The following is a 16,763-nucleotide window of genomic DNA, read 5'->3' on the forward strand; positions in this document are numbered from 1 at the left end:
TAACTTTTTTAGATTGGGTCCCCGTTTATAAACTATAGTGGGGTAACCCTGGAGTTTGTTCCTCAGTGCTACATCGTTCATAAACAAATTCCAATTTTCTGAGCTATAGATGTCAGTGTTTTAGCATCCAAGCTTAATGTTAGAATAAAACTATAAGGACTTATGCCTTCTACAGCCCGACTTGTGTATGTCTGGTGTACTGTATTCTGATTAAGTATGGGTAAATAAATTCCCCTGTTTCTTTTTCACTGAACTTCATCCACCAAATCCAGAATCAAATTCAAAGAGTACCCACTTTTTAAAAACAAATCCTTCATGAAGTTACACTCATCCCTAAAGTCTGTGTCTGTGGTGACCATTCGCGGCAGCCCTAACCAATTGCCCCTTGACCACAGATTTTCTCTGTGAAAAAGGATGGCAACTGGAGAACTGAAGGAAGGTGTTAGAATAGGTTTCCTTACTGAATATTTTAGCCAGGTAACACTTGTTGATACAGTCTTTAATCAAGTGTACATCAAGGTAGGATATTCTGTCTTCAGCAAAGTACGAAGAAAATTTAAGAAACCTAGTCATTGAGTTAAAAAATTCAACGAACTCCTGGGCTACTTCAGTGTCTCCCTTTAGAATAATAAAAATATCATCCAGGAAACGTGTGTAAAATAATTTTTTTTCCTGGATGTTAGGGTTGGCCATGACAAACTCACTCTCCCAGTATGCCATGACCAGATTAACTAAACTAGCTCCACATGGGGAGCCCATGGCCACACCTATCTTCTGAAGAAAATATTTATTATCAACGCTCTGCTGTAATTCATAACATACCTTAGCTTTATATTTCCTTCAGCTGAGGCCCTAAACAAATCTCCCTCAACCTGGGAGAAATAAGGCTTAGCTTTACATTCTCTCTCACCAATCACTTGTCTTCTCATAGCATTTAGCAAATCTTCATCATAGCCCTAGCTCTAAAGTCATTAAGCATATACATGGTCTGTTGATTTCCAGCTCTCTGTATCTGTATTAAGCCTACTCACCCTTAAGAGTTGGCTTTTAACAATACCCCTAAAAGTACGAGTAGAATGCATACTTCTACGGTGAAGATATCTATTAGTCTGAACATCCTGTTTCTGTATGGTGATATATATTTTGTTACCGTTCTTAACAATACATACATCTAAAAATTGTAGCTGTTCTACAGAGTAATTAATTTTAAATTTCAAGAAAGTGGTATCCTGGTAAGAAACAAAATCACATAGTTCTTGTTCGTTTCCATTCCATATCATAAACACATCATCCACAAATCCCTTAAAAAATAATATTTTTTCATAGTACCATGTGCTTTCATTAAATATGAACTCAGATTCCCATTTGCCCAGAGATAAATTCACATAGGTATTAGCTACAGATGTTTCCATAGCTACTCCTGATGTTTGATAAAATATCTGTTTAGCAAACAGAAAAACATTGGTAGTAAGGACTATATCTAATAAATCACAAATGGTTTCTATCTGTCTTGAGGTACATCTTCCATATTTGACCATATACTCACGTACTGCTTGAATCCCATATTCATGTGGCATGACAGTAAATAATGAATTAATATCTAATGTCACAAACATAAAGTCTATGCTTTGAGTAGATCTGTACCAAGTATATACTTTACGCAAAAAATCACCTGTATCCCTTATAAAACTATTTACCTCATTCAATAATGGTTTCAAAACATCTTCCAAATAAAGGGAAATAGGTTCTGTCACACAATCCTTTCCAGACACAATTGGTCTAATAGTGGGGGCATGCCAATTTTTTATGTACTTTTGGCAAACCATATAGGACAGGTGTAACAGGATAAGGTATCGAAAAATAATTATAAAGGTCTAATGTTATGTCTCCTGTTAATTGGAGGTCATAAATACAACTGTTTACTCTAAAAGTTAAATTATTTAACTTATTTGCATCAATTCTAGAAAATACAGTATCATCAGACAGAAGTTCATACATTAATTCAACATAGTCTTGCTTATTCAGAACAACCAAAGCACCCCTTTATCTGCCTGCTTGATAACAATAGTCCGTTCTTTCTGCAACTTTAACAAAGAAGCACACTCTGCTTTAGAAAGGTTAAAATGCTTTACCCACTACTGCTTATCATATAATTCTCTTATTTGTTTCTCACAGATACTCTGAAAAACTACTAGTACTGGAGGACTTATCAGTACAAAAACCTTCTGTTTCCTATAGGGGTAAAGCATTTCTCCACTATTCTTAAATATTAGTTTTAACGTTAAATTACAAACAAAAAGTTTCAAATCAGCCAGAGCATTCTCCATCGTATCACAGTTTGATGGAATAAAGTTCAGTCCTTTGTTAAAAAGTGACATATCATCAGAAATGAATTCAAATGCAGAGAGATTAATTACTGACCCTTCACATCTCATTTGCTGTCAGTTCTGCTCTGTGTCATTGGAGCATTGTGGTGTGTCATATCCTTGAATCTCCTATACCTTGACTTACTTCTGGATTGTTTTCGTTGATTTAGTGAAACATTTTATGACAGATTTAACAAAAAAGGCTGCTGCTGTTGCTGAGAATCATTTCCATTAACTCCTGGATCATGCGCAGATCTCACTGATGATTCCTTGCTTGCATCACTATTTGAAGTCGATGCAAATAGTAAAATCTGATCTGCAGGTTCTGTAACAGGTGGACTATCAGCAGAAGGAGCTGGAGTTAACGTAAACTCATCTAGTTGGTAGACAGAGCCTCTATTAGAGGAAGTACTAATAGAGACTAAATTTTTGAGGCACCCTCTCAGTTTTTGGCCATGAGAAAATATTCCTCATTCTAAAATCACGGATGTCTCTCTGAAGGTTCCGCTTCTTAGCTGCTTCTAACTGGAGTTCAAAGACATGTAATCATTCCAACATATTGTTATATGTCAGAACCTTGTCCTTGAACAAAGGTGAATTAGACAGTTTATTTTCACACTGTAGTGTATCGTTTTGTAAATCCCTCTCTGTTTTTTTCAAAGAGCTCATTCATGAGGGACATATAATCTACACTTAGCTTTAAGTTCAATAGTTGCCACTTTTTTAACAATTCTGGGTAGGCATTGCCATATGTAGGCATTTTCAAGACTGAACATGTGACTTGTTTTAAATGCTATTTAAATTTTCATTCATTCATTGTTTTTTATACACTGAAGAAGGGATTTGGTATTCCTGAAAGCTTTGTGTTTTATTAAATTGTGTTTTCTACAATTCAGCATATTTTTTGTCTGTAACATATTGCTATGGACATTATGAAGTTATTGACAAACATCAGAAATTGGTATCAGTACATATTGGTTGCAAAGGACTATGCTACAAATTGTACAGAATCAGTGCCTTATATAAAGCTAATGCTATTGCTATTTCCAGGGAACAGATACTGTTATTTTTGTGGAGTGGCTGTCCCTGATGATGTACATATTTTCAAGGTATTTCCTTCATGTCAGGGATACTGCAATAGTCACATCAGTGCTTTAAAATCAAATAACGGAAGACATCAGTATACCATTCACATATTGATTAATTTGGAGAGATTTTAATGACTACTGAAATCCATGTTAAGGAAAGTTATTGATTCAGATGGAAAAAGTTGAAACTGTTATTATACTTACGGTTTGCAGTAAAAGTCATTTCAGGGCAGACACATACACAAAAAAATTCCAAGAAGTGTTACCACTGAAACAGAGTGGCTAAAAACCGAGAATGAAAAGCACTCAAATGAGGATCCTGAGTGCAAACATTTTGTATGGCAGGCATCTGAAAGATCCGTTTCATATTATACAATAATATTGGAAGAGGAGAGGACACCATTCAAAATTGCAATAGAAGACTATGTTATTTTGCAAACTAGAGGGTAGAGGAAAGCTTGTAGTGTACATAGTAAGGGAGCAGACATGGAGATCTCACAAAATGCAACAATTAGAAAATGTAACCCAGGAGACCAGATTCTAGTATGAATTTCTGTCTGAATGGAAGGGACCATTTGTTGCGACAGAAAGAATAAATGCAGTAAACGTTAAGGTTAGATGGGCAGGAAGCAGGAATGGAGAGCAAATTTGCTATGTTAATGTAATGAAGACATGGAATAAAGCAGATAATTCTGCAGAGAGTTTGCAAGTTGAAGTTCACAAAGGAGAGACTAGGGAGTCTTTGCCTGAAGTACAGCTAGTGGAATCATCATATGTACAAAACAAGGAAGTAGGAGAATTTCTCTTGGCAAATACATGAGTCTTTTTAAAAATGCATGCGAGAACTAAACTGATAGAAGAAAATGCAGAGAAAAGATTGTACCGAGAATGAAAGTTAGACTGAACCCTTAATAGATTACACAAGTCAAAGAACAATCAGTAAATGAAGGTTAAATGCTTAGTTTAGGCATGAGTGAAGAGCCACATGGTGACTGAAGAAGCACAACATTGCTAGGCCTCAAACTTGATGGAAGAATCAGAGTCTATAATAACCTCAGGAACCTGGCTAGAGTTTCAAAATTTAATAACTTATTAATGATTAGTTAATGACGATAACTAATTGATGTCTTTATAGATAATCTAGGAAAGGCCAAGTACTTGAAAGCACTGGAATTGATGAAGAGATACTGGCAAATACTACCTACCTTTTTACCAAAGGAAATCAGCCTATGTAAACCCCTTATAGATCATTTCAGTACACAGTGTTACTACTTGGTCTGCATGGAATACCATCCAAATTTCAGAGTCTGTTAGATGGCTAAGAATTTTTCTCACTTAATGCACAAGTGGTATTAGAATCTATTTGACTGTAAATGCTGTGAGAAGCAAGCTGAAATTGGTGTAACTCTAGTACCTAGGGTACTTTATTGGAAAAAGGGTGATAAAATAACAATATAAAATATACTAGATATAAAAATAGACTGTATCCTCTACTAAGAGAAAAGTGATGCTTTCCTTTGAATGACTGGCAGTACAGAATGTATGTGCCTAATTTTGGGGATTGTTGTTTATCCTTTGACCAATCTGTCCAGAAAGAAAGTTCCTGTCAATAAAGCAAAGTTATTTAATAACTGAGCAACCAACAATTTTAATAAATAAATATAAATGAATTAGCACTTCTTCTATGCTTTCCAAGGTTCTAAAAGCATTCCACATCCAAAACTGTTTAAACAAATACAGCTACAATTAATTACAATTAACTAATCAGCATTCATACAAAATGTAGATTATAGTTTTAAGAGATGCCCAGAACTTTTTCTTATATCTTACTTAACTGCAATAAATATTTATAATACAACTCATTATTTAAACAATTAGGTTGTAAGTTATTATATATAAAATATATCAAGCTTATTTATGTAATAAAACCACTAAGATATTATAATAAAAGTCTAGATGTGAACATACATACATTGTACAAAATTTTAAATTTCCTGAATGCTGATCCTTCTTTTCAGAAAAACATGTAAAGCTGTTAGACTAGCCTGCAACATATTTCTAATGTCCCTTATGTGCTCCTGTTCCTTCTTTCTCACTCATCTCATGGCCTGCCCAATATAATGAGTATTACAGGAGCACCTTAAACCACACTCTACTGCTTTTCGCTAGCAGTTACTATTGCATGGCTATTTAAAATAGATACCGTTTATATTGAACTCTAAATTGGAGTCTAGGTAAACACACATTGAGCAACTCTTACATTGCTTCCTGTCAAGCTGCAGTTGTCTCTTAAGGCAGATACAGTATTCAGTGTATCCAAAACAGTCCTGTTTTCTGAAGCTGTGTTAGGTTCATAGGTTCATAGGAGGTTGCTAGGTTAAAAGCCTTAGAGCCCTTACAAGCCTAGCCACATTTATCTCAATTCACCCCAATTGTCTGTGATTAGGTGAGTAGAGTTTGCAGAGGTAAGGGTCTATGGTAGTTAATACTAACTTCTGTCCAGGAGGGATATGGGCACCACCTCAAGAGTGAATTTGTGGTCACCCATCCATTGATCTAGGTTGAGTCTGAAGAGGCTCAGGGAGTGCCTCTATTTCACATGGATTGGAAGCTTGTTCCAGAAAAGTGGCAGTCTCTGGGAGATGTAGCTATCTTTCCAGCATGACCTGTTCATATCAAAGGTTAGGTTAAGATCCCTGGAGTGAGTGACTCCCCTGCAATTTGATTGACACATGTGTAACATTTCCATCAGGGCTGAGTCAGAGACTGTCCTGTAAGCCAGGTACAGGTCACCCCTTAGCAACCTGTAGGAGACAAAGTGGCAGGGCTTTCATTCTTTCCATGTAAGACTTGTTTTGTGTACCCCGTAAGTTCTTGGTGAGAAACCTCTATGGTCTCTCCAATTGTTGCAAGTGTCTGGTGAGGAACATAGAAAAGGGAGAATTGTACTCAATTAGTGGTCTGATGAGGGACACATATAATGGAATTATAACATCCTGTAATCTAGATGTGATGCCTTTACTTATAAGATGGGCCACATGGAAGGATTTCCTCATTAATGTGGATATATGGTGGTCAAAATTTACATTGCTATCAACCTGAGTACCCAGATCACATACCACTGGGTCTGCCTAGGGTAGTGCTGTCTATAATATAATTAGCAGGGATGTCAGCTTTCCCAAAGGGAATAATAATGCATTTTTTGCATTTATTTTTACTCCGTGTCTTTTGTGCCAATCATTTGTCTGCATTAACCCTGTCGGCAGTATATTAACATTGTTGGGTACTAATTTACTGCTCCCCATTTGCAACCATCAGTGAACATGGTCAGCCACAGCCTGTCCAAGCTTTCCTGGACTTCTGAGACATAAATTCCAAACAGTAAGGGGCCTAGCACAGAACATTGTGGTATGCCTCTGGTGACTGGTCTTTTGCTAGAAGTGAAGTTACACACTTATGTATGTGTTCTATCAGTGAGTCAGTTGGCTGCCCATCTAATAATGTAAGGGTTAATCACCAACTGGAAGAGTTTGTCTTTAATACTTGAGTGGGGGATTGTGTGAAATGCCTTGGCTAGGTCAATATAGGTGGTATGCACTGTCTTTCCCTTGTCCAGGGCCTTGGTGACTTTCTTGAAGAGGTCATCCAAGTTTAACAGATATCATCTACCTTTAATGAATCTGAACTAGATTGGGTCCAGAGTTTGGAGATTACGTGTGTCCTTGTTAATAAGGTCCATAATGATTTTTCTCCATGACAGATGAGGCTAGTCAAGATAGTGGTCCTATAGATCCCAGGGCCAATTGATGATCCCCCTTTGTGCAAAGGGATTACTGTTGCCATCCTCTCTTTCACCAGAACATAGCCAGTTTGCAGGCTGAGATTAAACATAGATCCAAGTTGGTCTATTAGGTCATGTTTTAAGTTGTTTAAAAGGCAAACCAGGGTGTTGTCTAGTCCCGCTGATGCCATGTTTTTGGCTTTGGAGAGCACTAAGATAACCTGCTTTCTTGAGATAACAGGCTAAGGAATGGTGGCAGTATACTTTGGGGATGACTTAAGGGGATGGGGGGAGTGAGTTTCTCCAAATCTGTCAGCCAGCAGGTTGGCTATTACTTCAGGTTAAGAATGGGTAGAACCACCCACCACCAGTTCAGCTCATAGCTGAATATTCCTTTTAGATTTTGGACATAGTTAAAGAATGCCTTGTGATTATCCATAGCTAAAGAGGCTATTTTAGCTTCATAATTAGCTTTAAATGACTTGACAGACTTGACAAGATCTCTCATTTTGTTTGTTTAAGCTAGAGAGGGCTTTCTTCCTCTGCTGAGTCAGTTCCTTTCTGTTCTTGGACATTAGTTTCTTTCTCTTGTTGTATAGCCTGTTTATACTAAGTGTCCACCACGGCATGGGTTTTTTTTGGAAAGACCTTTTTGTAATCTGGTCAGGTACAGCCAATTCTATACAACTGCGTAAGTGGTTATTAAGGGCATTGGTGTATATTTCCTTCATAGAAGTCCATGTTATCTGCATTCGAGGGGGCTTTAAAACTTCTTATACAATCACTTAGTAGGAAGTAATTTGTCTTTGAAAAATTCTTAAGTGTTTTTGTGCTTGACAGGATATCTGGTCTTATAATTACATCAAATGAAACTGATTTATGGCTCAGTCTTACTAGAGAGAACATCACATGAGGGTGGGGGCTATGCCCAGGACATTTGACCTGTTGTGGGTGTGCTGACTAGCTATTACAAAGCATTTGCTTTGGCAAAGTCTAAAAACCTCTGAGCCAGCATGTTTGTGATCATGTATGTTTCCCAGTTGATGGTAGGATAATTAAAATCACCCATGAGTAAGATGTTGGCCTGTATGGCAAGTGACTCCCGCAAGTCCAGGTATGCAGTATGCTTTTCCTGATTCATGGTGGGGGACCTATAGCTAGCTATGATGTAGAAGGGGGCTTTGTCTATAGTTAACTGGACATGGAGTAGCCCAAGAGAGTCATACTGTTTAACCAGTTTTGAGGTATACTTATCCTTAATGAAGATGGATACACCTCTCCTTTGGTTCTTTCATGCTCAGTTTGTAGTCTGAACATATGGAAGGCATTGTAGCCCTGCATGGCTAGGGTGCTTTCCATGCCTTTGAGCCGCATATCTGTGATTGCACAGACTTCAGCATCTTCCAAATTGAGGAGTGCTTCAAGGGAGTGAAGTTTCTTGTTTAGACTCCTCGCATTAAACAGCAGTACCTTGAGTTTATCTAGAGTTGATTTTGTTATGTTGGGAGGTTGGTTATTTTACACTGCCTAAAAAAGACACAATAGGGGTGGACTAATGCCTTTGCTGGCATCTGAATGCCTAGAGGAGACAGGTGCAAATCATCTCTGGCAAAGCAGCGTGGCCTGTTGACCATGTTTTCTCAGCTGACAGATTTGGGATCCCCTTGGAGTGACTACAGAAGCTAAGTCAATTGTTAAGGTCAATCATTTTTTGTTTGTATTGTGGCATCATCCTTGGACAATGTACAGTGCTGCTTAAGCCTATGCTTATACCTTCCAGTGACACATAATCTGAGAGCTCAGTCATGTCTCTCCTTATATAGTCTAGAGAGGTATGTCTCAAGTGATTCACCATCACATGGACTATGACGGAATCATATCAGTATTTGTGGTTGAATGACTTGAGTGCTTGAGTGACTTGATGGATCCTGGCATCTGACAGGCAGCTAACATTAACATGCTCTTTATCTAGCCAGGTGAGAGAAACATCCATGTGTCTTACAATGGAGTCCCTATGGCCAATACATTAGGTTTTGTGGTGTTATGCCTTATGTGCTTATTTGTTGAGACACTGGTGTTTGCATTACTGTGTGTTTTGGTTGTTTTTTATATTGCTGTTGTGTAAGTGGTTTCCATTTGGGAGACCTTTGATCCTTTGATAAGTTACTAGCAAGTACCTCCGCATATGTGGGCTTATGTGTTGTGTCCTTATTTAGTGTGGGAGGAGTGTGTGTGTCCATTTTCATAGTGTAACTACATCTCTCACATAAAGTATTTATTTGTTTCAGTAATAAATGGTTGTTAGTATACATGAGAGAATTGCTGCATTTCCACAGGATGCTTATGTCTATCAGGCTGTCCAGAGAAATGATGGGAATCTGCCCATCCATGGTAGCAGGCTCTAACTGTATGTTTTATTAGAAAATGGAATACATTAATTTGACAGGATTGTGTTGATAGTGCAAAAGACAACAATAGAGGCCTATACTTTGTGTAGGCTAAGATTGATCAATAAGGCAGCGTTGCTCAGTGTGCCACCAAGTTGCTCCTAGAGCAGCAGAAGAGCTTGGTGGGGTTTACCTGACAGCTGTTTTGGGAAAAACTGAGCTTCTAGGCTTTTCTGTCTATACAGGACACTACTAATGCAAATGCAAGGCTTAAATATGACCAAAACAGAAACAAAGTTTTAAGTTAACTACCAACCACTAAAACACACAATAAGCCTTCCACCAGCATTCCCCAAATCAGACAAGATAGATCAGCTTAATTCAGCCACACAGGTGCAGAAAAATACATTATTAATGTAGAATAGCTGGCTTTGAGTTCAAATGTAACAAGATTACATAAACTACCTACAACTGCCGTACTTCAGGAGGATATATTTTAATACAGTGCAATTATTTGCTTAAAGCAGCAATAAACAGTACAGTTTTTTGCTATAAAGTGCAAAAATAACAGTAAATACCTTAAAAACTGCTAAGTAGAGTCACAGTATATGAGAGAAGTGCAAAAATATTTATTTTTCTGTCTTCAGTAGTGGATTGTTTCAGGTGAAAGCAGATTCTCAGCAATCGATAGTAAAGTCACCAAATGATAAGCAGCTCTCTGAGTATCTGTGCCAAAGCCTGCAAAAATGTGAGAGTTAAATATGAGCAAAGAGAAACATATTTTAAGCTAACTACCAATCAGGAAAACAGACAATAAGACTTCCACTAGCAATCCCTAACTCAGACAGGTTACAGCAGCATACTTCTGCCATAAGGATGCAGAAAAACACCTTCAAAATGTAGAATAGCTGACCTGGAGCCTGAGTGTAACAAGAAAAGACAAATTACTTACAGCAGCCATACAACTAACAGATGCAATATAATGCAATGGAATTTACTACTTAAAGTAAGCAGCAGCAGACAATACAGTTTTTTTAAACTGCTAAAGTACAGTCACAGTATATAAGAGAGGTGCAAAAAATAGCTCTTTTGTGTGGTTACCAAATCAGATAGAGCAGGTGAACACCTACTGCCACTATATGAATGATCACCATCTTCCTAATGTAAAAGCACAGTAAAGGAGTGGCTGGAATGAGGTACTGCCTCAAACAAACTTAAAAGATATGAAATGCTACCACAAATAAATGTAAAGATATTGATACAGTAGTGTATTTTAAACAGCTTATAAAAGTTTGATTATTCTATAAACGTACTTCACTTTGTATAAATGAGCCAAGAACCACTCAATTGCACAGAATTTATAAAGGTACTAAAAACAAGATAAGCTGATTAATAAGCCCTCCAGCCAATACAACTACATGCAGAAATCTCATGTGTCAAGTGTTTGCCCAACCTAAATGTACCAGGCTATATCCCAGTCCACTAGATGGAAAATCCACTAACCTGTTGATGTAAAAACAAGTACTTGCCAGAGTGTAAAAATAAACTACTTTATCCAGCTGCTAGCTAGATAATGAATTCAAAGCAGGTAAATCAGTAGAATATACAATGGGAGGCAAATGCACATTTTCAATATAAGCAAAGGAAAGGCAAATAAATAATTCAAGATATCAACAGCAGTGTAGAAAGGGTGAGCTTATTAAGCTCAGTTTACAGTAGGGGTGGGCCGCTTAAAATCAGCAGGTTTAAAAAACAGATCAATGAAGGGGAGGGAAGGGGAAAAAAAACAACTGGTAATCACAGCCAGTGATTTTAGTTTTTGCAGGCTTGAAATCAATTCAAAAAAAGAAAAAGACACAGCAATTCACTGTGTATGTAACTATCACTCAAAATCAATTTAACCAATGAAAAAACATGTGAAATGTGCAGCCTAGATAATTTAAGTGTCTATCTCTCACACAGAAGAAAAACAGCAGGCCAAGCAGATTTCTTAAAACAGAAAACAAAATGGAGCAGGTAAAACAGAAAGCAGCTCTATCACTCACAGGCAAAAAAAAGGTTTACTTTCCTCACCCAGCAGGGAATCACCAGCTGTGCTTTTAGTTTATGCAGGCTTGAAGTCTTTGCAGAAGAAGACAAAGACCCAGAAATTCACTGTGTATTTAAGTATCACTCAAGAAACAATTTCAACAATGAAAAAAACATGAAATATGCAGCCAAGATAATTTGTGTCTATCTCTCACACAGAACAACTGATTTTAAAAAAAAGTTTTCCTTATACACTACTGCATTGGAAATAAGCTTGGGGCAGTGCTATCCTGAAACAAAAAAGGTAAGGGGTGACATATATGCTATATCAACAAGAAACTGAGTGATACAGAAAGGAGATACTTAGCTATAGAAAGAGACCATCTATCAGTAAATTGGTCTTCTATGCCTTGAAATACTATTTGTTAAACAGGCACTTTCGTAAAAGACCATGCCCCATTCCATGGTTAAGTATTAACTTAACTAATTAATGGTTAAGTATTAATGGTTAAATATTAAAGGTCTGCCTTCAATACAGTAATTCCACAGCAGCTGCTGTCTAAGCTGAGTAATCTAAGCATAGAAAACAAAATATGCAACTGGATCCTCGACTTCCAGACTGAAAAGCCACAAATAGTTCAAACTGGAAAACATCACTTAAACAGCATCACCCTAAACAACGGGGTCCCACAAGGTTACGTACTCAGTCCCCTTTTTAACACAACTCTAACACATGACTGCCCAGCTACACATCAGGCAAATACAATCATCAAATTTGCAGATAACACCACAGTAACTGGCCTTATCAAGAAGGAAGACGAGGTGTTCTACAGGGAGGAGGTGAACCAACTCATTCATTGATCCACTGACAACAACTTAGCACTAAATATTGGGAAAACCAAGGAAATCATCATCGATTTTAGGAAGGAAAATAAGCCACACACCCCTGTCATCATCAATGGTGCCACAGTGGAGAGAGTAAATCGCACCAAATTCCTAGAGACAGGGATATCTCTCAAGATCTAAGTTGGGCCACAAACACTTCCTACCTTATAATGAAAACCCAGCAATGTCTCCACTTCCTTAGGAGACTTCACAGAGCTAATCTCCCCCCACAGGTTCTACTTACCTTCTATAGAACCACGACTGAGAGCGTACTGACAAACTACATCATTGTCTAGTATGGAAATTGCTCTCAAACTGATTGGAAGGCACTGGATAAGATAATTAAACAGGCCACAAAAATCATTGGCTGCAACCTTCAATCCCTGCAGGACATATTTTCAAACAGATGCTATGGTAGAGTCCAAAAACTATTGAAGGATATACACCATCCAGTTTATGGACTGTTCAAACTCCTGCCAACAAGGAAGCACTACAGAAGCATTAGATGCAGGACATCCAGGTTCCATAGCAGCTTCTTTCCACATGCTATCAGACTGGTGAACAACAAACCCATAGCCTCACCCACTAAATGGGTAAAACATTAATGTGCAATATGTCATTGTTATTTATGTAACTCTCTACATAGCTTCATGTGTCTCTATCTGCACTATGGAAACTGTAAACTGTAAATTTATGGCATACATTGGTGGTGGGTCAGTTTTTTTAAGTGTGCCTCTTTATTTATTTATATTGCTGTTTGTTATATATCCTTATATTTCTACTAAGCCTGCTCCTGTTGTTGAATTTGTTTTTGTTTGTGCTGTAAAAAGCTTTCATATCTTTCTGTATTTATTTTTAGTATCTTATTTTGATTTCTACTTTTGTATTTTCAAATTATTATTAATTTAATCTATCTTCCTTCTGGAAACTGTAGTTCTTATGGTTCAAGCCTGAGTATTGAAATTTTGTGCAGTGATACATACTTTTTCCTCTGTGTTGATCTGTATGACAATAATGTTTACTTTGACTTTGAGTAGGTAAACTGCTGTCAATACAAAGTTGAGCCAGCAGGAACTCTCACGCTAGTATTTTCAGTATACAGTTACTGATATGTTTATACTAGCTAATAAAATGTTGTTGGGTTTGTCCTTGGCCTACAGCCCATTTGTCTGATTTCCAAACCACATGCTGACTTTTGAAAATGTGTAGCTTCTCTTTAACAGTGCATTTTAAAGTTAGAAAAAAGTGTAATGTGCCTTGATATATGTACCCAGAGAGTATATAGTGTAGGATGTAGTTTGGAAATATTCTGAAAGTGTTTAGCTAGATTAAAAGGGACTTATTGCAATGCAAAGAGGTATATGTGGAGAGAACTGGCAAACAGAAGTTAGTTCTTAGCATACAGTATCATCTAAAAGGAAGACCAAGAAGACTGGAGTAGAAGAGCCCTCTTTGGACTAACTTGTGTAGTACAATCTGTGGAATATAACATGTGTTGTACCTGTTTTTAGAACTGCGAACAACTTGCTGCATTGGACTTTTGTTTCAGTTATATGATAGACTGTGTGTTATCAAAGGTCTGTTTGGACTGAACACTGTTATAAAGGTGCTATTGGCTTTATTTTGAAAATGCAAAGTCATTTAGGCTAACATCATGGTTTATGGATTACTGAATAAACTAGTGAATATGTGTTTTGTATGTACTTTTGAATTATGATACTGATTTTTATTTTATTACATCTTCAGGCTGGCTATTCTGGTAATCCATTATTCTTTCCATATTTCCTTATATCTTCACTGAGATATCAACCATCTCTACCGAGACATCAACTTTGTAACAACCATGTATCTTAAAATACTATGCTTTTGCTCTCAGACAGTGTTTGTATTAAAGTTGCAATACAGAATGAGAGAGACAGAGAGAGAGAGAGAGAGAGAGAGAGAGTGAAAGATAATGACACAGAGAGAGAATTTAGAATAGCTTATCACTCAGCATGTATTTTAAAAGGTGGGAATAAACTGCTCTCCTTCAAGAAAACTTATACAGATATTGAGAGATTGTGAAAACTACACAGAGATGGTTACAGGTAGTCAGCCTTGAATCTTCAACTCGAAAGTTGTAAAATGGAGATGTTATTGCACTGAGCCTCCATGCCTGTAATGGCTATGTAAAGGGAATTGCATGTTGATTAGTCACCTTTATTCAGGAACAGACATGTGCTGTAACAGCAGTGCATTACTAGATCGTAATGAATGTAGAAGCAGATGTAAATTCCAGAATAGTAGAGAATCAGGTATCTCAGGCATAATTTGACTGAAAGTGTAAAATGACACAATGAATGGACAGTGTATCGGATACAGAACCTAAGAGCTCATTGTAATAGTGTGATGCCTATATTGTATATTTATTCATAGTAGATTGACAGAGGAATGAATACTAGATGAATAGATATGACAGTGATCATACTGGTCTTGAAGGCTAGAGTTGCAGCTAGCTACCTTTACACCTAGGGATTTCTCCTAATCAGATGGCCACCTTAACTTTAAGTTGAGGAACAAAATAAAAAGCATTTTATCCTTGTAAACTATAGTACTTTATGCTACCCACTTGCTTCTAACTGTTATGTGCTGAAGAATGATCGTCATCTGCCAGTCATGTCCCCTAACACTTTGCCCCTGGGGTGAGGTGAGCCATTCACCCCATCCTAGCTAAACCTCTGTATAACGGTTCAGTTGATTTAGACAGTTACACAGTTGCATCTCATATAGGCCTAGCAGTCCTTACCATGATAAACCAATGTGGTTCTCCTCAGACTTTAAGGTACATTTGGACATCTCCCTTATGAATGATACTAGGGATTTCTAGCAGTGGATGAGCATGTATGGAGCTTCTGTTTACTTTCTGCATTGAACTTTATATGTAGCTCAACAGGTCAGGTTGGTACCTCTTTAAAATATTATGAGAGCAAAAAAAAGACAGTATATTAAGATACATGGCTGATGCAAGGTTGATGTCTAAGAGGAGATTTTTTTTTTATTCCAGTGGAGATATCAGGATATATAGAAAGGATAATGGAATACCAGAGGAGCCAACCTGAAGAAAAAGTACAATATGAGTTTGTATCATAATTCAAAAGTACATGTAAGAAGCATATTCATATGATTAGAATATCAAAAATAAGACAATTCATTGGTTAAGGATGATTTTTTGAGTCATCAGTCTGACTGGAAAATAACTATATTTGGCTGACCAGTGACAAGCTGATTCATCTACTGTAGAATCTTTCATGAAAAACTATATCTACAGAACTGTTTATAAAAAGAGGCTATAACAATTTATGTAGTTATTTATTTATCCATTCATTTATTCATTCAACTGGAGTACAGGAACCCTTTAATAATTTCTACCTATTGTAATAATATAAAATGAATTATATTCAAAACGTAAGATTAACTAAGCATCAAATAATGTAGGTAAAGACAACTAATCATCAGGGAAATGCATCCATCGACTATATATAATGTAAAACCACTGGAAAAGATACTGCAACTGCAATAGTTGAATACAGGTTTAGACAATGGATACTCAAAGCTAGATGGAAACACAAGAAAACCTGATCAGTTAGCTATTATAGATGTAGGTACAACACCAAAGCAAGAAGTATTAGCCTTTGCTTTAAGATATGTTTTCAGTAAGATGACAAAGATAGACAAACTGCTTAGGTGCATTACATTACTTGGATGAGAACTGTAGAAGACAGGAGCTGTAATAGAAACAGTCAGTGAAATGGGTTACTGAATAGACACACTTCAGCTGATAGACCAGGGGCCTGGAAAGGTTTCACATTAGGCTTGAATGATTAAATTGAGAAAATATGATATAAGGAACTGCAATCACTGAGATTAATCATTTCTAAAAGTAATATGCTACTAAGGAGTGAAAATCAAAATGGGCAGCATTCCTCCATCTTGAATAGTCAATCAATGATACTGCCTTCAATTTGCCCCAGTAATGAATTTATGTATTTCAACCAGGAAGGCTTGAACTATTTGTAGATTACATGCAGAGATAACACCTGTGGTTGACAGTCCATACTCAGAAACAGACAATAGTAGTTCTTTTTCCCACTGAGTGCTTCCCTCTGCTGTTGGTATATTGGACACAGTGTAGCCATACCGCTTAACTGTCCAGATTTTTTCAGAATGTCCAGATTTTTTGCCTATGTTC

The 16,763-nt window shown here is 37.0% G+C and overlaps 1 protein-coding gene across 1 annotated transcript in view; it reads left to right on the plus strand.

The window, feature by feature from the left end:
* The first annotated feature begins 414 nt into the window (after window positions 1-414).
* Window positions 415-16,763, plus strand: part of LOC122794883 (extracellular calcium-sensing receptor-like) — a 207,700-nt gene continuing 191,351 nt past the window's right edge. The window contains 1 exon segment of the mRNA XM_044063483.1: window positions 415-519. Coding sequence (XP_043919418.1) covers window positions 415-519 — 105 coding nt within the window.

Source organism: Protopterus annectens, chromosome 2.part1 (genome assembly GCF_019279795.1).
Source record: "Protopterus annectens isolate FY-2018-M chromosome 2.part1, PAN1.0, whole genome shotgun sequence".
Classification (NCBI taxonomy): domain Eukaryota; kingdom Metazoa; phylum Chordata; order Ceratodontiformes; family Protopteridae; genus Protopterus; species Protopterus annectens.